This window comes from Rutilus rutilus (genome assembly GCF_951802725.1).
Source record: "Rutilus rutilus genome assembly, chromosome: 16".
Taxonomy (NCBI): domain Eukaryota; kingdom Metazoa; phylum Chordata; class Actinopteri; order Cypriniformes; family Leuciscidae; genus Rutilus; species Rutilus rutilus.
The window spans coordinates 9,180,869-9,207,198 of record NC_140224.1 but is presented as its reverse complement, the minus strand read 5'-3'; the positions used below and the strand labels follow the sequence as shown (position 1 = coordinate 9,207,198).

Genomic DNA, 26,330 nt, shown 5'->3' with positions numbered 1-26,330 from the left:
TATAATATAATATAATATAATATAATATAATATAATATAATATATAAACAACAACCTGTTTATTATATGAAATATGAATAAAACAACATTAGATTGTATATTAGATTGAATATAAATATATATACTGTATATATATATATATATATATCTGAATAAACAGTATATTACATAATCATGCGTGTGTGTGTGTGTGTGTTTTTCAAGGGTTATTATAATTAGCTCAAACTAAAGCTATAAAATGTACGTTAATTGGAATAAAATAAATTGTATAAAAACTGAAACTTCTTTTATTTCTGCTATAGTTACCATGGCAACATTTCTCATTTTCATTTAGTTTAACTTGATGTACTAACACTAAAACTGAAATAAAATTAAATAAAACTATATACACATATTAAGAAAGAAAGAAAGAAATACATACACACACACACACACACACACACACACACACAAAAAAACGTACAACTAATTCAAGATATTAGTAAAACCTATAGTAGTATATCAGTGATACTAAGAAAACTGTTTTGTTTTCTTCTTTGTTTTCTTCACACAAAGCCAGGAAATACAGTAAGCATCCATGGATATTGTAGGTGTAATTAGCCAGTTATTACTCCAAAATAAACCCGGTCAGGATGATCGTTATGGTGTTATGGGTTATGATGATGGTTATGGGTTATCTGGTTTCACGTGTCACACTGTTTATCCTGCTTTTGAGTACATTCATGTGATTAGAAAAAGAGCATACAGGGATACAAGTGGCTCAGTTATACAATTTATAAATATTAGTATCACAATCTAGTATTCCAGAGCCACATATAAAGAAGTGTGTTCATAACGTACGTGCAGGAGTGGGCTTAGAAAAATAGAAACCTTTGTAATTAGGAGGGTCAGGGCTTTGTCTTCACATGACAGTGAAGGGTTAACATTCCTAATGCCCACCCCACATGATAAACAGTGGTGGAGCCCAACAGCCGAGGGCCAGTGATGACCATCACACTAATAACCTCGCTGAACACTCTCACAACACATACTCACATGCAGGAGATCACACCTCTACGATGGCAGACAAGTCTCTCTTTAACAGATCTCCAAATGAAAGTCTCATCTTCAATCAAAGATAAGAGTTTATAAGAAGAAGAAAAACAAGAATCGGAGAAATGGAAGAACATCTTCTTTGATGGGTAAAGATCGTTCAGTTGTCATCTTCCACTTATTTTGTTTTTGTACTTTATAAAAAAAGGGGATTTTACTTTTTTGAAATTTACTTACATGTAAGTGTATCCAGTTATTCCATAAATGAACCTCAGCTAAAACAACATACTTGACAGACTCCAACAGATGAATCCCTGGTGGACACAACAGCATCAGAATAACAATATATCGGCAATGGTTACAGACTTCTCTGCACCTCGATGAGACCGCCATGTCCTGAAAAGTAAGAGGAGCTCTCTGGTGAACAGAAGTTCTGGAAAAGGTCAAAGGTCTTGGGTTAAGCATGTTGTCAGTGGAGGTCGCCGTGGCTTTTGTGCTGTGCAGTGTGCTGATGAAAGCCAGAGCTCTGGTGAGTACGCCTGGTTTCCCTGCTTTATTCATAATAGAAACTTAATACTTAAAACTTAATAACTAATACTGTGCATGAGGCCAATTTGCACACATTTGGGTTGCACACTTTATTATACGTATGGCAATATAAGGTAGGCTAACTAGATTAAGGTTAGGTTTAGGGGTAGGTTCAGGGTTATTATCTAGTCATTACCCAGTTATTATAATTACTATAACAAGTATGTACATGCGGAACAGGGCTGTAAAATAGAGTGCTTTACCCACATTTGTCTAGCATTTCCCTTGTGAAAAAGAATTGTGTTAGTGAACTTCAGATCTTAAAAGTATATTTAAAAAATAGGCATTAAAAAGTCATTAATATTAGATTTGTCACGATGTAGTCCAAAGAGGAAGACGATGATGAATAAAAATCAGACAAAGTTTATTTAAACGACTTAAATATAATCCAAGTAGCGTATAGTGTGTAAAACAAAAGCAACAACAGACAACTGAGGAGTGCACTGAACGAAACTAAATACAAAGGTAAATGAGGGACAAATGATAAAAACCTGTGATAATTAATGAATAGCCGTGACAACTAAAAGGTGGTGGGAACCTAGACAAAGGAGAACAGGAGACTAATGAAAACGAACTAAGAGTCCATGATAAACTAATGGAAATAATACAAAAAATAACTGAATGTCCGTGACAATATTATCCTTAAGTGTGCTTTCAACAATGATTTCTTAACACAACTAAGTACATTTTAAATTATTACGTTTCAATGATCTGCAATGCTTCTTTGATGAATGACAAAACTGACTTAAATACTAAAGCACATATAAAGTAGCCTACTTGATTATAATTTTTATATTACATAAAAAATGTAGTTAAAGCTATAGTCTGTAATTTTTTGGGGTACATAACCAGCCAGTGTTCAAAACTGTCTGCTTGCCTTAGCTCGATTCAAAACGGTAAGCTTGTAATACTGGTTTTAATTCCAGTGGTACTGGTGGATTTCCGCGGAAAATTCGAGCATGTCTTTGCGTCATTACGTCACATCTGTACACATAAAGAAGAGTCTCGGCTAGTAGGCTATGTTGCGTGTGAGGATGTTGCAGGTGGAGATTTATAGCCTTTTCTCACAACACTTGATATAATTAAACGTATCAATTTGATGGCGGATCCAGAAAGGTTCAAATGACAATCACCAGTGACAACTAGAGATTCACCCATTGTAAAATGCAAAAGACTTCGGACTTCGGAGTGCCTACAGAAAAAAAGAGACTGCATGCGCAAACAAGGATAAATATCGGAAGGGCTTTTGAAAGGTAAAAATAAGATTATATTCCAGTTTTAAAAATGCGTCTGATTAACAGATATGTGTGTTTGTAGTTCAAAGAGAACCAGTTCTAAGGAACATTAATTTTGTTGGTATGACAATTAGAAAGACTGCAGAGAAATGGAAACTGAACTAGGTAGCCCTAATACACATTACATGTAGCCTACTCACGCAATGCTGATGTTGTTAACATTAACAATTTGAGAACAGAGTATAATTTGCACAGTTTGACGTGATAAGCGATCGTTAGATTTAATCAGCTCGATTTACTGTAATGCTTTTTTTCCCTTAGTTGGTCAGAACAAAAGTGGATGTTCCTTACTTGTTCAGATGACATTTTCTGGTGAAAATTCTGTAAAAATGCTTCCACTCTACCAAGTTTTAAGTATCTACTTAAAAAACACCTTTTATCAATAGCTTTCAACCAGGTATAATGTTTGTATTTTGTGGTGTTGTGTTTTTTTGTATTGTTGTATTTGTATTGTATTGTATCCAATTTCAGTATTGTACAGCACTTTATGTCAACCTTGCGATGAAAGTGCTTTATAAATAAACAAAAGAAGAAAGAAATAAGAGAGATTACACTTTAACCATATTTCAGAGACAATAGAAGTAATTGTGAAATGACACATAAAGACTTAAGTGGGTCAAAAACATAAACTATAATAGATTTTCATTTAATTGTAAGTAACGTGGAATTAAGTGTTAGGAAATATTACATTCAGTTTACACTTAATTATATTCTTTTAAAGTATATTATTTCTGTAATAACTCTTTTGCTTAAGTGTGCTTCTAATTCACAATGGTTGTATAATGTTGTCTGCTGCTTTCCCTCTTCACCAGAATTAGATCAATACCTGACTAAATTAACTACTTGTTTATTTTGTTAAAATAATCGGAATCTGCCGCTCCAATGGAATACAGTATTATCAAATGTGAAATCAAATAGTGCTTAAGCAAAGCTAAAAGCTAAAGGCATTTGTTCTTTTCTCTATCAATAGTTAACAATTTCGATTAATAGAATTGCCTAAATAACTTTGTTAATAAGTGCATGCATCTTACAGAACTACTTTAGGTAGCCTACATTAGTATATTTGAAATTAATAAAATGTTATGATAAAAAATGAAACCAAATTAAGTGCAAATATATGTGAAACATTTACCTAAACTATCCCATCAACATAACACAAAAAAAAAAAAGAAAGAAAGAAAAAAGCTGGCAGCTGTGGTTGCCAGAAATTTACCATAAAAATATGGTAGCAACATTTTAGGTTTTACAGATTTAACTTACATTTACAGTAAAAAAAAATGTATGCCTATTTCATTAACTGATATAGGGCCCTATTTTAACGATCTGAAACGCAAGTATCAAACGCGAAACGCAAGTAACTTTGTGGGCGGATCTCGGCGCAAATCTAAAATGTGTTGGGCCGAAGTAGTTACATTACTCATAGGTGTGGTTTGGGCGAAACGTGAAATAAACCAATTAGAGTGTCATCTCACATTCCCTTTAAAGCAGGCGCGCTTGTTCCATGGCGGGTGGCTATTATAGCGGCGGATTTGCCAGGCGCACGCCAGGAGCGGTTCACAGCCGAGGAGACCGACGTTCTCGTCAGGGCCGTAAAAGACAGAGAAGTGACACTGTATGGGGATGGGAGAAACCCACCCAAATTAGCTTCGGTTAAACAGGCGTATAATAATTTCATAATAATCTTCATGGACACCACAATGATTTCCCTTGTGTGGTAATATTTTTCCTTGTAATTATGAATGGTTTGCAAAAATGGCAACTGCTGCGTCTGTGTAGATGAGAGAAGCAAAGCGTATGCGCGTTGTGCACACGCTACATTATGGCCAAGCATGCGCCCTTAAAATAGTGTCTGAATGACGCGCCACTGACTTTAGACTAGGTTTTTCCTGGTCTGTGGAGGAATTGTTTTCTGAAACTGCAAAATAGCACCAGGGAACGTTTGCGCTTCCTCTTCTCGCTGAACCACCCCCGGGAGCGCAAGTTTACTCCCTAATTTACAGACGTGCGTCTGTGGAGGGAAAAGTCCGCTGTGCGTCATGTGCAAAATAGGAATAATACATGCGTCGGTGTACAAAGTCAATTGCGCTGGGTGCAAGATAGGGCCCATAATGTTAATTTCACATGTATGTTCTGTTTTCATTTAGTTTTCACTGTGTTGTGTTTCTAGTTGGCTTCTCCATTTGTTCTATTAGATCAGTCATCCTTGTTTTCCACCTGTTTGTCTCCATAGTTACTGATTTGATTAGAGTTATCTGTTCAGGTGTGTCTCATCTATTATCTTGTTAGCTCCCCTGTTTGCCCATGTATTTAAGCCTGAGTTTGGTCCTGTCTAGTTGTCTGTCGACATCGCTGTAAGCCTGGTTGTTCTGTTCATGTAGTTTAATAATTCCAAAGTATTCTGAGGATTTCTGTTAGTTTGAGTTTGTCATTAATAAAGACTGCTGCATATAGATACTGTTTCTTTTCTGCTGCAACCAAGACCCGTGACAGTTAATAAATGTACTATGTACTATGACAATGTACTAATATCTGTTTTGTACCTTTTGTAATACACTAGCAGCCTGAATCAAAGTCCATCACAAGCAGCTTTTCCTCAAGCTGAGAAGGTTAAAACTAATATGGTGCACAGTGTCATTCTACTAAACACCATCATGGTAACACACATGACACTAAAGTAATGCAGCCAATAAACATAAATTTAACAACATTATATGTAACATAAAACCAAAATGTACATAACTGAATTGAAAAAACAGTTATTTCAACAGTGTCAAACAGGGAATTTTGGGAATGTCAATTTACATTCTTTTCACTGCAAATCATACTGTTTTAAATTCTTCATAAATTCTTTTCACTTGTTCTTTTTCACTTTCAAAACCTGTAAATTGTACTGTAAAATTACATTAAATGTAAGGTTAGATCTATTTCAAGTATAGTAAGGAAACAGGTTTTTACTATCGCATTTTTACAGTCTTTTTTTACAGTATACTATATATTACTTAATCAACAATGTTACTGTGCACATTCTTTTAGAGATATCTGTAGCACTATCAATCTTCTCTGATGTGACTAAATTGCAAATTGATTTTTACTTTAAATGCAGCTTTAGAAATCCAGTTTAGAAATCATCTTATTCAGGGCAATTTTCTGGTTGAACACAAATGATCATCTTCAGATGATCGGCTTTCCCAATAATACAGCTGGATCAATGTTTCATCAGCCACACAAATAGATTTGTTTGGTTTGAGTGGTCTGTGCAGAAGACCTCTGACAGGGCACTGTGTGTGAGAATCCCCAATTAAATCACTAGGCAAAGAGAAAATTACCTTTTTCACCCACTCTCTTTTTTTTTGTTAGGTATAGCAACATTTTACACTTTACAATAAGGTTTCATTTGTTAATATTAATAAACTACATTAATGAAAAATATTTCAACAGCATTTATTTTTGTTAATGTTAATTTCTATTTTTACTAATACATAATGAAAAAGCAAAACTTGCATTAGTCGATGCATTGTGAGCTGACATGAACATGAGCATTAACAAAGATTAGTAAATGCTGTAAAAATATATTGCTCATAGTTAATGTTAGTTAATGCAGTGTTAACAAACGAGACCTTATTGTAAACTGAAGTGTTATCAATTTTTAGCTTAAACTGGTATCAGCAAATTAAATAGAAAGCTCAATTGTCTAAGAAATTTGTCTTGGGTGTAAAGAGATCTTGTTCAAGGTGGTGCATGTCCTATATTTCTTGGTAATGGGGAAAGGAAAGTGTGTCTCTTTGTTTGTGCTGTCAGCTTCAGAAAGACTCACTGGCCAATGCATGCACATGCTCAATGAAGCAGAAAATGAGTCGGTCAGCGAGAGATGAACACTTGATAAACAGGCAATTTAGACCCTGAAAATCACGATTGATCAAGAGCACTGCCATGCCACTAATTTCACCTTTGCTGGAGAAGGCAATTAGAATTAAATGTGTTCGGTGTTCTGGATATCATCTATCAAGATGATATCCTTACAAGTGTTTGAACACAGGGCAGTAACAAAAACCAATTATTAAGAATCAATGACATTAGAGCATCTGACAGTGTGATTCATCAATGCCTATGCTTTCCAAAGGTAAAAAACAACAATCAAATGTGACAGTTGGTTAATTGACTCTTGCAGTTTGAGTGTAAGTGTAATTTCAACTGTAATTTCACTTACTCCCTATGGACTAATGTGAAATTTTATGCAGTGATTTAAAAACTATGTGTCTTAAAGCATTTTAGTATTGTATTTGTAATTTGTAATTTCGAGTGTAGTCCAATTTCATTAGTGAGAAACACTAGATGAACTAGAAAATAAATAAATATCAATAAACTGAATAAGGGACCCTAGTTATACACTGTAAAAAATTTCTAACCCTCCCAAATCAAAATTTTCAAATGACCGATAACATCTACATTTTTCAAATTGCAATAGTCTGTTAACATTGGCTCAATGAGAAATAATATGTCAGACTAATTGAAAAATTTAGATGTTATCGGTCACTTGAAATTTTTTACTTGGGGATGTATTTTTTTTTTTTTACAGTGTATGAGACCAGAATATTATAGAGTTGTAGGTGGGCTATTTTGATTTGGGCCTGTAGCTACCTGTAACACTGTAGAAACCACATAACAATGTGCTAAAAACAACACTCAGATCAGCCAGGTCAGTTTTGTTATTTAGAAAATGAAAAATACATATGTATTTTAGGAATCAAGTGTTAACCCTTGTAAAAAAATTACTTATATTGCCTTTGTACTGTGGTTAAAGTGTACTGCTGAATGTACTGACAAGCTTTTATGGTAAACTACAATATACTTTAATGTAATTTCTATTCAAACCTATGCCATGTTTTTAAATATAATTGTAATTGTTGCAATTTACTACATTTAAAATATATTAACTTTGAATGTAATGTCAAATAATACAATACAGTTAAATATATAATCAAGTACTTTACATGTGCTTTAGTGTTAGTCAACACATCAAAATAAGTGTGCATTTTTAAAGCATGACTTTAAAGATAATTAATTAAAATGTACCTTTTATTTCATATATTATTGGCAAAAAAGTTTTTACATGTGCAATATACTTTTAAGATTTGAAGTTCACTACAAGTGCATTTTCAATACAATTAAGAGCACTTTTTCTCCACAAGGGAAATCATTCCAATAAAGTCAAATGGCTATCGAACAGAATGAGACAGGCTTGATGTATTCATCGTTTGTTGATTGGATTGTAAACCGTGAACACTGCATGAGGCATTTATATAGTGGTTTCATATGTACTATTGTACACCCAAAGTGCTTTACAATCATATCAGGGGTCTCTCCTCCACCACCACCAGTGTGCAGCATCCACTACAATGGTGCCAGTGCGCTCACCACATACCAGCTAGGTGAGGAGGACAGAGATTAATAGAGCCAATTCAATGGATGGGGATTATTAGGAGGCCATGAGTAGTTATACCCCTACTCTTTACGAGAAGTGCCAAGGGTTTTTTAATGACAACAGAGAGTCAGGACCTCGGTTTAACGTCTCATCCGAAGGACGGTGCTTGTTACAGTATAGTGTCCCCATCACTACACTGGGGCGTTAGGACCCACACAGACCACAGGGTGAGCACCCCCTGCTGCTTAACTGCAGCGTGGTATTATATACATCAAATAAAAGTGAGTCTTAACACAAGAAGAGCAAGTTGCTTGACATTCTGATAAGATTACAAGGTCAAAAAATTTATAAAATATAATCAAATTATTATTTTTTTGTGTCGAATGAGAGACACTAGGGGTCGCACTTGGGAGCCCCAAACATCTCTGACATTTTCAGAAAAGGCCAAAGAAGTTGGCGTGTAAAATTTTGACATATGGGTATAAAAGGAGGCCAGCGTGCTTTACACATTCAGGTTTGTGCTGAGATGCCGAAACGGAAAATGACAAATGAAGCTAAGCTGTCTCGCAACCTTCCAACATCCAGGGTAACTGACCTCGGGTCTCCCTATCAGTCCAGTCGTAGGGCCTCTTTTTTTTGAAAATATCTTCTTTCTTATAAATTACGGCTGAGTACCACAGTTGGGGAAGTGTTCTCTTTTCTCTAACGAAGGGGGGAGGTTAGTATGTGAAAACACATCCTACATAGGGAATAGTCCCTGTGGAGGGCTCCACCTGATGAGGGAAAGACTCCAGGCCACAGCGAATAGAGATGGTGTTAACCCCATCTAGGGGAAAACACAGGGTTCACCGATTGGGAAACCAAACAGTGGAAGAATATATCATATGGGGTCACCATTAGGGAACCACTACATATGGAGCACTAACCAGGTTACAAGGGCTTACCTGAAAGGGGCATACCACGAGTAACAGGCCTAGTAGGGAATTCCTCTGCCGAATTCGCCACCGAAGAGTGCTAGGGGCGTATAGGCATCCTGGGTTCACCAAACCTGGGGAATATCTCTGAGACGAAACGGTGCACGTTTCCGCCTCGTGGAGGGGGAGGACGCTCATGCAAGCACTACACTGACAAGTTGTCCAAGCCTTACCTGTTATAACCCAAAACTCGGGATGACACTGGTTCCACGCAAAGATTATGGAATCTCGCAAAGGTCGAGTGTAGCCTAGCCTGCAACTCTGCAAATGTCTGCCAAAGAAGCACCGTTAGCCAGGGCTGTAGAGGCCTCAATGCCTATGTTGGATGAGATATGAGCTCCAAAGGACAAGGCACATCTTGGGCTTGGTAAGCCAGATGAATGACATTCACTATCCAGTGGGCCATTATATGTTTGGAGACAGCCTTCCCCTTCTGCTGACCTTCGAAGCAGACAAAGAGCTGATCCAATCTTCTGAGGCTCTGCATGCGATCCAGGTATATTTATAGAGAGCAATGGGCACAACAGAGACTGGGTTAGGTCTCCCTCGTCATGAGGGAGCGCTTGCAGGTTCACCACTTGCTCCCTGAAGGAAGTAGTGGGAAGTTTGGGCACATAGCCATAGCACATAGCTCAGGACCACGTGAGAGTATGCCGGCTCGAACTCTAGGCATGTATTGCTGATGGAAAAGGCTTGAAGGTCCCCTTCCTCTTGACGGAGTCAGGGGGGCTGTCTTCATGGAGAGGCCACTGAGCTCGACTGACTCCAAGGGATTGAACGGGTCCCTCCGTAAGACCTGTAAGACCAAGGAGAGATCCCAAGAGGGGATGAGGGGAGGTCTTGGAGGATTCACCTTCCGTGACCCTCTCAGGATGTGCTTCCCTAAGGACCCGCCAACTACTGTGTTGTTTATGCCCACCTACTGGGCATAAATGCACCACAATCGTACGCTCCATCTGTGGGTCCTCCAAGTATCCCCCGGCCGATGCTCCATCAAGGGTAGTGAGGGATGACAAGCCCGCAAGCAGTGTTCTGGCAGAAAAAAGGTGCCTTCCACAACTTGGTGAGCTCATCATTCACTTCCTGGAAGAATCGAACGGGGGTGGGATGAGGCTCGCTCCCGATTCAGCGCTCAGATTGCCGTCAGCACTCACCACTGAGGCCTTGTACCCAAAGGTAGAAGGACCAGGACTTGAGGCAGCTGAGGTTGCTCGCGGTCTTTTGACAAACAAATGCGAGCCGCGACCACAACGTTCCCATGGCCATGCTTTCGCAGTAAGAGTATGAACCATCCAAAAACGCTGTCTCCGCATGAGAATGACAGCAAAGGGTGCTAACTATCGCACCTGGTCAGATATGAAGACTGGCTCAGGCTCCTGGATGAGAATGGCTTTAGGCTCTAGCTCCAGGGTGTCCTTCTCCAGGCTCTGGCACCGTGGTAGGTGTGGTGAGGTGCTGGATGAGCTAAGGGTCTGTGACAGGAGGAGTGGATAAGGACTGGGAAAGAGTTCCGAGACAGGTGGTGTTGCTACGATAATGTGCAACGACAACAGGATTACTCAAGTGAGCTGGGGAGGCTGTGTCTGAATGGCGCTGGTGTCTTCATCAACTTCGCTTACTGAGAGAGAGGAGCCACTCAACCACAGTACATAATCCATATACTGTGCCAGGGTGCAGGTGGTCTCTCCTGCTGACAAATAGATAATCATCCAACCCACTTAAAAAAAACAGCCTTCAGGGCATAGTCGCCCACGGACACCAGATGGCTGATCTTGAGGAACTCCTCCACGTAGTCTTCCAGGTGACGGCCGTCTTGTGAGAGATGAGAACGTCTTCGGGTGTGACGGTTGAAAGAACTGATGCTAGATACATATTTTATGGTTGGTTCATTCTTCTGTTAAAGTGCTGGTTGCAGCAGGAGCAAGGAAATACAGAGGCGGGATCTAGCTGCAGCAAATGTATTTATTTCCAAAAATAAAACAAAACAAAACAAAAATAATGCACATAGGGGAAACCACTCAGGAGCAAAAGGAAACTGCAAGCCAACAGTATCAATGCAAGAATGGACAAGGAACTAAACTACACAGGAAGTATATGTACAGAGACTAAATGAGTGAATTAACAAGGGGCAGGTGGACACAATTATGTGCTATGGTAACAAACAGGAACACACTAGGAAACTAGATCAACTAAGGCCACATTTACACATAGCTGGGTATTTAGAGAAACAAATGTTCCAAATGCAAACAGGCCAAAAGCGTTTGCACAAAAGTAAAAATGAGTACCACCTTAACAGCATCCATGATCAGTAGCCAAACAAACTGTAAACATAGGGCGCTCACATGACGTTAAGCATTTTCTAGCGCATAATGTGACGTTTGAGAACCTAAAACCCTGTTTCTCCCAGTTGATACGGCAACACATAACCGCCGTTATCAGAAATCTCCACTTTGGCCGGAGTTTTTAGAAATAATCGTTTTCTGTGATAAAAACTGGGTTTTCGTGTAAATGAGAGGCCAAACTGCAGGGAAATATCTACGTCTTCCCTAAGGTAGGCAGGAAATAAACACAGGAACACAGAGAACATAGAACTGAGCTAAAATCAAAATAAGAGTACCAAAACAGAACATAAACCTGATAATGTGTAAAGGAAAGTAACACTTTGTTAGCTTGTATAATTCTAAGCTTGAATAATTCAAGTTAAATGAAAACCATTTATTCAACTAAAACAATTTATTCATGTTAATTGAACACCACTGATTCTAGTTAGTTTTACAAGGTTGATTTTATTGGGTTTTACTTGTTTCAACCACATGGGTCCACTGTATATGACTGAATCATGTTCAGCCAAAGAGCTATTTTTTGAGTCTTTCTTTCTTTCTTTGTCTCATGTTAAGTGTGTGAGTTTGAGGTTTTGTTTGGTGGTTGTGAATGTATTCAGGGCACAAATGCTCCTGTGTTTCTCCAGTTGTGAGGACCCAGAGATCAGGTCTCATAATGTGAGAGGACGGTGAGGGATGCACATGGGTGTGGGGTGTGTATGGTTGGATATGTTCTCTCATCCTGAAGGTTGAAGAGAGCTCGTCACATACCACAGGACAGTGCAAATATTTCACAACACTGAGAGACAGCACATCAGCCTAAAAGAAGGTGTGCCATATGTGGTGATAAATGGATGATATGTCAATGATTTCAGCTGAGATCGTGGAAAATTACAAACTAACATGTACAGTATATGCTTAGAAACAAACAAGGCTTTTGTCAGTCTTTTGTGATGTGAAGTGTCACACCTGTTCAATGCAGATGAAATAGTAAACCAACAAATCTACTAAGAGAGCGCCGTAAACATTGACTTTCTTTATTGACATGCTTGCACCCTCCCCCCAACACTACTGATCTGGATTAAGTATGTAGTTCTGTGTCTTGCATTACAGATGACTTCTAAGCAATGAGTAATGAGACAGAGAAAAAACCCCAACTCAAATTATAAGAGAGCAAATACTACATAAATATTATATAAATTGAGGGTCCTAGTGGAAAAGACACCAAACCTGACAGACAGTCAAATGTTCTGACAAGCATTTATGGTAAACTAAAACATAATTTAATGTAATTTCTATTTCACATTTGCAATGATGAAGATACAATGTAGTATATTTAACATATATACTTAAAATGTAATATCAAATAACTACAAATTATCATCAAGTGATTTATATGTGCTGAAGTATGTTAGTCAACAGATCAAAATAAGCGTATTTCTTAATTTGAAATTATTTTAAAGAGGACCTTTTACCAATGCATTTGTTGTTTTTAACAAGTGTGTTAAGAAACTCTCTCTAAGTACACTTACGTGGCCTTTTATTTCATTGATATTATATTATCTGCTAAAGGTTTTTGTTTGTAAAAAATATACCACAAGTGCACATTCAATTAGTTAAGCACATTATTTTTCACTAGGAATAACACAAAGAAAAAGGTTGAAATCTGTTAGTGGAAGGCTAATTAAAATCACACCATATCACACAATAAAAGTGCCTTTAGTTCAGGAAACATCCATTGTTTTGTTTTAGTTTTTTTTAAAGTAATTTTATCCAGAAAATGTAGAAATTGATTTACAAAAAAAAAAAAAAAAATCACAAAAAAATCTCAGAATCACATTATAAAGATATTCATCAAACATGGTTTGGTTTGGGATTATATATAGTGAAAATATGTGAAAGGGCGAGAATAATGTTCTCTTTCTCTGTCGCTCTTCTTACAGATTGATTCTGATGATGTCCTCACCAGAGATGAACAGATCTTTCTTCTAATTGGTGCACGCGCGAGGTGTGAGAGAAACATCCGTGCACAGTTAGACGTGGTCCGAGGTATTATAATTACATTTTTGTGTGACTATTGGGCTGTTATACAATGTCATCATTGTTAGCAACACCCCTAAATCTAAGTATTAATTGTTGACACCTCAAATTAAAGGGGTGGTTGATTATGATTTCACTTTTCTAGCTTTAGTTAGTGTGTAATGTTGCTGTTTGAGCATAAACAACATCTGCAAAGTTATGACGCTCAAAGTTCAAAGCAAAGGAAGATATTTGCTTTTAAAGAAATCGTTTTTTAAGGACTACAACAAACGGCTGGTAGGGACTACACGACATTCCTCCCGTGTTAGTGACATCACTAACCCTTAAATTTGCATAAACCCCGCCCCCGTTGAGAAGAGGAAGAGTTGTTGTAGTAGAGACATTTGTGAGTCTGCTCAAGCTGTCACATCTGTCTTTTAACATGCAATACAGTACGTAACACAAATGCAATAGCATGTCACTCTGTAGGCATCTTACAACAGCAAACAAGCAAATTTAATAGATTTTCATGACAGAATATGCTAATTGAAGATAGTTAACTCCACATCAGCAACATAAATTCATCAACCAACCATTCAGAAACGTCCTGTTGCATTCTACATGTTGTCACTTCTTCTTGAGTCTCTCCATCATTGTCCGACTCCAGTTTAAACTTAAAAGGCAGAACAGTTTCTGACATTTTAGTACTTGTCTGTGTGAGGTAATGGAGCTGCTAACACACATGAGCTCTTGAAACTCCGCCCTCTGTGCTGGGAGCAGCAGCTCATTTGCATTTAAAGGGACACACATGAAACAACGCGTTTTTACTGACCCTCAAGAAGGGACAATTTTAACATGCTGTAAAAAAAATATTCACATACACACTCTGGGGACAACAGAGACTTATTTTACATATTGTAATAATGGGCATTATACTTTAAGGTATTTTTTTACTTTTAAAGCAATCAGATTTCACCTGGCGAATAATGTCGAAAAAAATCTACCCTGTCAATTAATTTAAATGTGTAATTTGGCATAATATAAAGCTAACCAAAATAGTTGTGACAAACTTACAGCTACTGAAGCAAACAAAAGCATGTATCTTCCTAACCCTACAGATCCAATTTCCTGAAGATCAGGATCAAATTAGACTGTGGCCCTGTTTATAGCAAGATAAGGAATAAGGAATATTGATTTGAGCTCAGGTTCCTTATTTATTCGTAGTGATAACTGAGTCACTTTATAGCAGGATACAGACATACCCAGAACTGTGGAATGAATACAGATCCACTGCTGTTTGGTTATGAGAAAAGATCAGGAGTCTTATCTTTGGCTTCCTATGTTAAAGAGATTATTTGGACCTGTCACCTTCAAACATTTTGTTGGAGAATAACTTGATTGCATATATTTTGTGTTAAATAAATGTGAAACTTGTAAAACATATGAATCTGATATTTTGTGTGTTGTCAGAGGATTACTGTCTTCCTGAGTGGGATGGGATCATTTGCTGGCCTGCAGGAAAACCCAGTCAGATGGTTGCAGTTCTGTGTCCTGAGTACATCTATGACTTCAACCACAGAGGTCTGCATTACTTTTTCTCGCCTAGGATAGCCTTGCTTGTTTTTAATAACAAAACAAATTCTATTTCACATTCCAAAAAAGCTGGGACAGAGGCATGTTTACCAATGTGTCACATCACCTTTCCTTTTAATAAAACGTTTTAATTGTTCGGGAATACTAGTTGTTGCAGTTCTCAATCTCATCTGATACCCCACAGCTGCTCAATAGTCCATGGTCGTTCTTGTCAGATTCTCCTTTTCATGATGGACATACATGTTCAGTAAGAGACCGATCTGGGCTGCAGGCAGGCAGTCAAGCACATGCACTTTGACTCTGCAGTGTAGAGTGCTTAAAAATGTAGCACGTGCAGAAGGAGGCCAGGCATTGTCTTGCCCAGCAAAAATCTCTGTACAATCCCAATATACACTTCCACATTAATGGTAACTTCACACATGCAAAGTACCCATGCCGTTAGCCCTGATGCACCCCGTACCACGACAGATGTTTTCTTTTGTACCTGTATGGACATGAAATTTGGCACAAAGTGGTGAGCCTTCGGTGGATGGTACTATTATACCCGATCACGATACTCTCGATCACCTATTACCAATTCACCTACTTATTATGGACTGTTTTTAAACAGTTCAACTTGGATATTTTTCTTTTTCTTTTTTCTTTTATTCAGCCTCTTTTCCAACTTTTTTGGAGTGTGTTGCAGCCATTAAAATTAAAATGTGTTAATATTTACAAAATACAAGTACTTTTATCATTTAAATAAAGGTTAAAGAGAATGATCAAATCACATATTTTTGATTTGATTGCATTTTACACAATGTCCCAATATTTCAGAAAATGGTGTAAATACTTAAATTTGACAACTTATAAATAATTTTTGCACGTTAAGTATACTACTTGGTTCCTATTTTGATATTATTTTTATACTTGAAATAATCCTTTAACTGTACTCTGACTTGAAGTTAACTGTAAACTTGAACATGTAAGTTGATCAGATAGTACTGTATATAAAACATATGCTGGAGTACTTTCCCAAAGAAGCCAAAAAAGTAAAAAAAAGAAGTAAAAAAGAAAAGGAAAAGTATTTAATAGGCTATGCTACTAAAAGAGTAAGCACAAATACAAGCCAATTATACTTAGAATACGTATTTACTTTTAAATATAGATACATACATACAAAAATTAAGTACCCACTGACTTTTTACAGTACACTTAAATATAAATTCATTAAGTATATATCTGACACATTAAAAGTAGGCTGAAAGTAAAGCTACTCTTTCATTTTTAGATTAAAAGAAGTATACTAATAGCAATAATTGAATAAACTTTTTATTTGTAAGAGTACACAAAATAGCTGTATGAAGAAATGACCTCAGAGGCTGATACTTTTTGGTTAAGAATTAAACATGACTGTTTTACATGCATTTTAGGACATGCATATCGCCACTGTGATGCATCAGGTTACTGGGAGCAGGTGTCCACTATAAACCGGACATGGGCCAACTACACAGAATGCACCACTTACCTGCACACTAACCACAGCAATCAGGAGGTGTGTGCATGTTTTTCTTTTTATAACTCATAGGCAGCTATAATCGATAATCTTGGTGGCATGCATTACTATAACTGTTGCTCAAGTAAGTGATTTGAAGTTGAACAAATCCATAACTGTAAGTATTAAACTTCGTAATGATTGCCTGCAATTTTCTGAATGATTAGACTTTTATCTCCTGGCAGATTAACAAATTGGGTGAAAAAAAAAAATCTATATATTCAATTGAAGGTGAGACCTGAACCATATCTATAGACAAGAATATCATAGTGACTTTGACATGGATTTATTTTACATGGGTCAGTAACAGTAGCAACCATGCAGAAACATCCACAGAGCAACACATAGAAAATGTATTTAGTTTAGTGATAGAGTATAGATTTGTCTAAAGGAAACGTATAGATGTATGAACATTAACATGTACATAATTATATACTATTGTGTACTATTTTTCTGTGTTTATTTAGGAAGTATTTGAGCGTCTTTACCTCATGTACACTATTGGATACTCCATATCACTGGCAGCGTTACTGGTGGCTGTCTTTATCCTTTGCTATTTCAAGTAAGTGCAAAATGAACATTTCAACAAGACAAAGTTCATGGTTTTAAATTAAAGATTAGCGATGAATATATCCAAGACAGTAAACACTGCACACAAATCCAACCCATCAGGATGCTAGATGTCCCCTCAGTCAGTGCCTGATTCATGTTCATGAGTGTGTGGTGCCTTGATGCCTATCTACATCCATGTAATAACCATGTGTACAGACAGACTTATGTTCACTGAGATATCTTTGCTATGATCTGATCAGACAGTCAGCAGGTCCTCTGCTCTCTGAGGAAGAGAGTAGGGAATAGAATAGAATAGAATAGAATAGAATAGAATAGAATAGAATAGAATAGAATAGAATAGAATAGAATAGAATAGAATGGAATATAGAATAGAATAGAATAGGCTTTTGCAGTTTACTCACGCAGAACCCTTGTGAAAAAGAAGTATGCACTTTACTGTAGCAGTACTTATCACGGAAATAATATACTATAAAGAAATGTACTTAAGTGAGAACTGAATGTATTTTTCTTTAAACTTACAGTAATTACATATTATTTGTAAATAAAAATGTATTAGAATTGAAATTTAAGTTGAATATAAGAGTGCTTTTGCCCCACTTACGTAAGTAGGACTTACATATGTATATGTAATTACTTCCATTGACTTTGAAGTACTGAAGTATTTTAAATGTGCTTTATTATGTTAGTCAACACATTAAAATAAGTGTACTTCTGTAAAGCACAACAAAACATTATTAAAACATAATTATTTAAAATGGAACACATTATTACAAAGTGCACTTTTTTACAAGTGTAAAAGTGGGTCTTCAATTACATGTTTATAAAAAATATACTTTTAAGATTGAAGAACGCTCTAAGTGCACATTCAATACAATTAAGCCCACTTCTTTTTCACAAGGAAACACTTTCCTGGATCCATGTTCTTGGTCCAGGAGCAACATTTGTGAATTGATTTTTTAAGTAACCAAATCAATGTCATTCACTCTTTTCTAAAGTCTTTCCCTTTTAAAGAAATGAAGGAACCCATTATTTAGATGGAACTACCCTTCACAGACTGAAGAAGTGTTTTGGGTCTGAACTACATTTGTTTGTCCGCAAAATGAATGAATTGGTATATGTCGAAGGCATTTAATTTGTGCATTTGTCTTATTTCTATAGTTTATGATGCTTAAATACTCTATAATACATTTGTAGTCACAAATTTGAAGTGATTTTAATGAATCGTTAAATGCGTAAATGATACAGTTACTCAGACCACAAAAAGACACTAAATGCATCAGAAATCGCAAAATAGCGTAGACTACATTTGAATTCGCAACCATTGCATATGCTCTATACAGTACGTGTAGTATATATAAATGCAATCCGGATGCATTGTAATGTGATCTATGAGAAACTGAAATGAATCAGTTTCCATCACTACTTCAAAGTCAAGATTCTTTTCTTTTCTTTTCTGTTTCCTTTTTTCTACAGACGTCTCCATTGCACCCGTAACTACATCCACATCCACCTCTTCACCTCATTCATATGCAGAGCAATCAGTATATTTGTGAAAGACGCCGTTCTTTACACCGTCACAGATGACGGCAAACTAGAGGATGGGGCAGTTGGACAAAGACCTATGGTACTCACAAACCATTTGCACATGAATACATAATTAATGCTTCAAAGCCCGACATCAGTTTTATTGCTCTGTGTGTTTATCAGGTGGGCTGCAAGGTTGCTGTGACCCTCTTCCTGTATCTCCTGGCAACCAATCATTATTGGATCCTGGTTGAGGGTCTGTACTTGCATAGTCTGATCTTCATGGCCTTCCTGTCTGATAAGAACTGTCTGTGGGCTTTAACAATCATAGGCTGGGGTGAGTTGTCACTTTTGTTTTGAAGATTGCAATTGATGATAAAAATTGCCGAGCAATCCGTTATGATCTTGAGGGTGAAAATAAGGTTGTAGATAGGGTTTTCCATTAACGTCCTGTTTGTTTTCTTTTTCATAGGGATACCCGCAGTGTTTGTGTCCATATGGGTCAGTGCTCGAGCATCTCTGGCAGACACACAGTAGGTTTATTTGTGCATTTGTTTTTGTATAAGGTTTCTGGTAAACCTCTAAATGTTAACAACTTGGAATAAATTCCACATGATCACCTGTTCCCTGCCTTCAGCCTGAGATGCTTGGATAGGCTCCAGCATCCCCATGACCCTAAATAGGACAAGCGGTTTGGAGAATGGATGGGTGGATAATCACCTGGGTGTTGAGCTTTGTTTGGAAACATAGCACTTCGCTTTTTGGCCAAATAGGGCTCATCAGACCACAAGATTTTCTTCCAAAAGGTCTAGGTTTTGTCGCATGGTTTTTAACAAATTCCAGGCATGACCATATGTTGGCCGTTCTAAAAATAGTCTCTGGCTGAACGTCAAGATTTATGATTTATGGTGCGGTCAATCAATTAAGTTCATGTTTTTGTAAAGGGATAGTTAGGATAGGGTACTGTGCTCACCCCCATTTCGTTTCAAACCCATGAGACTTTGTTTAATCTACAAAATACAAATGAATATATTTTTAATGAAACCTGAGGGGTTTCTCTCCCTGCATTCAAAGTCCAGGTAACAAAACCAAATCCAAAAAGTTCCGAAATGCGTTGTGAAACGAATCCATATGAATTGAGTGGTTTAATCCAAGTCTTATGAACAGATGTGATCGCTATATATGATGAACAGATTTAATTTAGGCTTTTATTCACATAAACACACATAGGCCTACAGTAGTTTCACAGACAGGACTTAAATTAAGCCAGGTTTAGACCTTAGTTCAATTAGGACATTTAAGTAGCTTTAATAAATGTGCCTTAGGATAAAACATTACTGGTGTGCGTGTGCATCTTGAGACAAAACAATGCCACTGGCATATTTTAAGATATGCCAGTGCAAGCCGGTTAAAACAGCTCAAAAATGCATTTTAGTCTGGGACTAGGCTTCAGGCTTGTCTGTGAAACCGGGGGAGATAGAGTGCATCGCATATGATCAACACAGAAGCTTTTGTGCATGTCACGTGTTAGAACAAACCTCATTGGATCTCATGCATCACACACACGTTTGAGGTTCCTTGTTTACCATACAGTATGTGACATGCTCTATGTGTGAGTATCATTGTTTTGTAAATCAAAGTTAAATCATGTATCTCTTCACAAGACTTGGATTAAACCGCTCAATTCATATGGATTCATTTTAAAATGCCTTTTTGGATCTTTTAACTTTTGGTTACCTGGACCTTCAGTGAAGGGACGGAAACCTCTCAGGGTTCATTAAAAAGATCCTAATTTGTGTTTGGAAGATTTCCGAAAGTCTTATGGGTTTGGAATGACGTGGTTGAGTACATGAAGAATATCAATGCACTATCAATAAACACCAAATCCAAATCCAAATCCAAAAACATTACAGAGCTCTGACTTGTACCACCTGACTGCTGAAGATTGAGATATTAATTTTACATTGCAACCCTGTAAAATGGAAAATAATATATGATTGTGGATACTTTCTGAAGCACTGAAGGTTGGATTTTTGCATCTCTAGGTGCTGGGATATAAGCGCAGGCAACCTGAAATGGATCTATCAAGTACCAATCCTGGCATCCATTGTTGTAAGATTGTTCTTCTCCAATAAATTATTACACGTAATAATTTAAATTTACAAATGTGAAACGCAATAACAAAACTCTGTACTTTATAATATTATGTTATATATTATAAAAGTACTCTTAAAGCACACATATAAAACATATATAAATATTTCTTATCAGTGAATACCCTATACTGAAAAGTCACTTATGTTCCTCATAACTCTTCATCTAGGTAAACTTCTTCCTCTTCCTCAATATCATCAGGGTTTTGGCCTCTAAGTTGTGGGAAACAAATACAGGAAAACTGGACCCTAGACAGCAGTACAGGTTATAAATTACTAACACACACACACACACACACACACACACACACACACACACACACACACACACACACACACACACACACACACACACACACACACACACATCTGTAGTGATTGGTTTTCTGTGGCCTGTAGGAAGCTGCTGAAGTCGACCCTGGTGCTGATGCCGCTGTTTGGAGTTCATTACATGCTGTTTATGGCTCTTCCGTACACTGATGTCACAGGTCTACTGTGGCAGATTCAGATGCATTATGAGATGCTCTTCAACTCCTCACAGGTATATGCCAGTTGTTGTTTTTTTTTTTTTACAAACAAAAACAAATCCAGGTCTTCTCTGACCTGTTGCCCATTGTCATTTTAAATCTATAATCTGAAATAAAGAGCATATGAAGAAAATTACATTTGGATTAAATTACCAAAAAGAGAATAGTCTGTGAATGGGTTACAGTATGTTCATAGTGACAATTATTTATTTCAGCGACAAGGCAACCAGAAGTCATTAATTTCCAGAAGTTGAGTTTATAGAGACCGTTAGCAATGCTATAAAGATGCAAAAGAGAGAGAGAGAAAAAAAAAACACCTTTCCGATAGGAGTGGAAACACACTATGCCACACTTGATAAAGTTGGGCACTGCAGTTGAGTGGGAACGGCTACCAGTTGGGGTTAGTACAGTGCAATTGGTGGCCATGTGTGGTTTAAATTAGGAGTAGCCCCTCCAAAACAGCTCTACATTAATCATAAAATATATTGATTGGTTGTGATTATATCAAGTGTGGAAAGGCAAATTACTTGTTGCTGGATCTTTTCATATTGCTCATGGTTAGGACACATGAAACATCATCCAATGTTACAAAACCGGTTTGTTGCTGCCATTCATTTTGTTTTTTCCTTTTCTTTTATGATGAATTTTATTTCCTCAGGGTTTCTTTGTGGCGTTTATTTACTGCTTCTGCAATGGGGAGGTGAGTTTTTATTTTTTTTATTTTTTATAGTAAATGGAATTGGAGTGCAGAAAGAAAGAAACACATTTGTGATGATGAAGTTGCAATTTAGTACATTTAAAATATATAAACTTTAAATGTAGTATCGAATAACACTACAATTATAATTGTAATCGTAATAATTGTAAGTACTTTAATATGTTATTCTACAAATTTAAAAGTGTACATCCTTAAAGCATGACTTAGGATTTTTAAAAGTGCATATAACAGCTTGCATAAGTTTGCTTTATTGGTGTTTTTTGGACATTTGTGTAGCTTTAAAACACTATACTGCATTAACTTTCATGGCATAGAAAAGAACTGTGAAAATCAACATGAGAGTGAATAAATACAGAATTACTATTTCCATAAGCTGGAATAGGATAATGTATTTTAAAGTGCTGACCATGTGTGAAAACACTTATGCATAAATTGATCACTTAGAAATCAAAACTCAGTGTCTTTTAAAAAAATATATTTTTACCCCCTTGAATTTCTGTTTATAGTGTATATGTATATATATTTATATGTTTATATGTATATATATTTATGTGTATATATAAAAAAAAAATCATAAATGTATGTATATATATATATTTATGCGCACACACACACACATTTTTCACATCTGTGTGTAGTATGGTGTGTATGTGTCTAATCATTTGATGTTTGTGTGTAGAGTTACAACACAAAAACAACATTTTTGGAATAGTTAAAATAATTTTGAATGAAGTGTTTGATTTTGCAAGAGATGTCTGATGTTTTGCATGTTGTGTGCGTGTTTTGTGGGTGTGTGTGTAGAGTTTCAAGAAATGGAGCCATAGTTTCAGAAATTGTGTGTAAGCAATTTTAAAAAAAAAACTTTAATCTCATCTTTTCTCACAGTGTCTGAAATAGATGTTTGAAATAGTTTGATAAAGGATCTGGTCTCTCTAAACCCCTCCTTTCCGAGAGCCTACTCTGCTTTGATTGGTCAGATGGCCCAGTTCGCTGTGATTGGTCTATCGCTTACAGTGCATGTCTTTCTCGACAGTTCGACAACATGAACTAAACTCTTCCAGGCCTCAGCTACAACTACAATATTTGAGGATGAGTCATATTAGGTGTTGTTTCTGGGCAGCCAATGAAGACCATAGGCAGGCATTATGCAAATGTGTTACAAACTTACGTAGGTTTTTGCAAGACTGGAATTACTGACAACTCATTTCAGACAGTTCAGAATTGGTTCTTTCTTTTGGCAGACAATAACTCCATGTATCGCAATTTGATCTTTTAAAATTGTACAGACATTTTACGTTTAGAAACAGCTATAATACACATGGGGTACTTTATCATTCTAGAAATTATTACACACACTACCTTTTAAATTTCTGTGTGTCAGAGTCTATTTGCAGTCTCTCAGCCCATATATTTTCTCTTCATGTCTTCGTGTCTCTTCATATCTTCTCTATAATGCCATCATGAACAGGTGCAGGCTGAGGTGAAGAAGGCATGGCTGAGGCGCAGTCTTGCGTTAGACCTGAAGCAGAAGGCTCGTGTCAACAGCAGTGCGGTATGTGGAAGTGGCTACTATGGAGGCATGATGTCACACACCACCACACAGAGCGTGTGTCTCAGTGTCAGTGGTACCAAAGGCCTGCCGCTGGGAGCCATCGGGGGCAAAGGACAATCACGTCTCCACCATTCAGGAAACTTACCTAGCTACACGCCTCATGACACAGAGAGTGTGTTTTTTACAGTGCAGCAGCATGAGCTGGCTCTGAGGCAGACTGAGGGGAAAGAGTCTCAGTCCAAGCAGACCGGCACGAATGCAGAGGAAAGGGAGCGTGATTTTGAGCCATGTTTTGTAGCAGATGAGGAGCATTCTGGTTCGGTGTCTTGGAAAGAACTGGAAACGGTGCTTTGATGGTCTCCCGGGTGGAAATAATTAGTGGTGCTTACTGTTGTTAGAAACTCTTAAGTATTAAATAGGTTAGTATTAAAGTCAGGTGAAACGGAAGTTGCAATAGACTTTTCTTATTGTGAAGTATATCCAAGTGAAATGGCTTCTCGAAAAAAATATATATATTGTCCATGGGGAATTGATTGGATGTTGTGGTTTTGCTATTGCTGTGATGTCATGTGTCATATGTTATTTTGATTAAAGATTATGAGGGCACATGAATAGAAAAAACAAAAACAATAACCTGCACAGATAAATCATTTGTGAAAATGTTTTTTTTATGTATTGATATTCCATAAAAAATAAGAATTGTCGATTTTGATTTCATGGTGACTTTAAATACAAGGTAAGCTCAATCAATTTCAGTCAATTTCAACATGTGTCTTGTTTTCTTAAAAAGAGCTAAATTTGGGTTACATATGAGGCACTTACAATAAAAGCGGATGGGGCTTATCCGTGTTAAAATATACAGTGTTTCAACAGAATAGCCACATGATGTCAACAATATTCGTGTTAACACGAATTTAGTTTTAAAACCACTCAATAACTTTATCTGTGTAAAGTTATATACAATTTTACAAGTCTTTTGCCATAACAATTGAACACCATAAACTTGTTGACCCTAAAATCACTATACAGCACAAATAAAACACATTTTGACAGAAGAGTTCATGTAAGTGCTTTTATAAAAAATGTATTTATTACATAGATCATTTATAAATACTACATTATAAATACTTACATAATTGTAGCTTTAATATGAATCAAACAACAAAAAGAAAAATAGAAAAACACTCTTTGCTCTTGATTGAATAACATTTGTAGCTTTAATAAGAATACATTTCTTACTTGAATACTGCTGTTAAATGCTCTGGCGAGGAGATAAACATGGCGGACTGTGTACAGCTCACTCAGGGCGGGGTCTATGCTAATAGGGCAGAGGTCGTTAGCTTAGTGGGCTAAGCATGTGTGATGTCACAAAAGCTAAAACCTGCAAACGGCTTGTTCTGAGACACTGCTTATGATTAATGGGGATTAAAAAAAGAGGAGCGGGTGGATTTTTACCATTATAGGGTGGTTGTGCCGACACACATTTATGTTCAAACACCATGTAAAAGTGAATTTTGCAGAACAGGTCCCCTTTTAAATTATAATTAATAATAAATTATGCCATGAATTTTTTGAGTGCAAAAATCGTTTTATTTATGTACTAAAACTGCATAATCCAAATGGATGGACATTTCATATGCAATTCAACTACATAAATCTTAATAAAGGCTAGATATTTTTTAACGTATGGATGGTTGCATAATGCTGTAGTTTACTGAATTAGTGAGAGGGAAGATCAAGACATTGTCATACTCCTCTTTCACACACACTCTCTCTTCAGTGAGCAATACGCTTGACACTACTTTCTTGCTCCATAAAATAGAGCGATTTTAGATTTACAAATCCACCTGACAATGACAAAAAAAGAAAGAAATTGTGTCTAATAGATGTGTGTTGAAAAAATCCGGAATGCATGTAATACTTATTTGACTTATTTATTAAATACTTGATGTCACTGGAATTTGTACTTCATTAATGTCAATCATTTTAATACATTTTAATAAAAACAGTTTCACCCGGATACAAGTACTGTAATTTTTTTAAGTACAGTGAACTTGGATGTTTAAGTTATTTCAACTTAATTTACATTAAACATTAAAAAATTATAAAAAAGTTGAAAATTGCTTAAGTTATTTTGATGAGTTAAAGCGATGTTAAAACATATGTTGTCATAACTTTGATAATAACTTTTGATTATATAATTGTTTACAGTGTAGCATACTTGGCTTGTAATAGTGTTTACTCTTTTGATTGAGCCTAAGTACCCCCTTGGCTAGCTAGCATATATGGCTATATGCAATCAGTGACAAAATAATTTCCACAATTTAAGTGGAGATATTGTAAGTGGAGATATTAATTAGGCTACATGATATAAAAATGTTTTGGTGAGTTTTAACTGAGGTTTAAAAAATGGATGTGAAAGGATGCGTATGTGATTAGCAAACACTTTCACACACCAATTGTTTCAATCATAATTTGAAACAAACCTTTTGTCTTTGTACTATG

The 26,330-nt window shown here is 36.5% G+C and overlaps 1 protein-coding gene across 1 annotated transcript; it reads left to right on the top strand.

Moving 5' to 3' along the window:
• The first annotated feature begins 1,442 nt into the window (after nt 1-1,442).
• On the top strand, nt 1,443-24,437 carry pth3r (parathyroid hormone 3 receptor). Its single transcript, XM_084434509.1, has 13 exons — nt 1,443-1,561; nt 13,576-13,681; nt 15,122-15,232; nt 16,657-16,778; nt 17,246-17,340; nt 18,825-18,975; nt 19,059-19,212; nt 19,348-19,408; nt 20,921-20,987; nt 21,199-21,293; nt 21,428-21,569; nt 22,214-22,255; nt 23,742-24,437. The coding sequence occupies exons 1-13, from the start codon at nt 1,496-1,498 to the stop codon at nt 24,177-24,179; spliced, it is 1,650 nt and encodes a 549-aa protein (XP_084290635.1). The 5' UTR covers nt 1,443-1,495; the 3' UTR covers nt 24,180-24,437.
• The last annotated feature ends 1,893 nt before the right edge of the window (nt 24,438-26,330 follow it).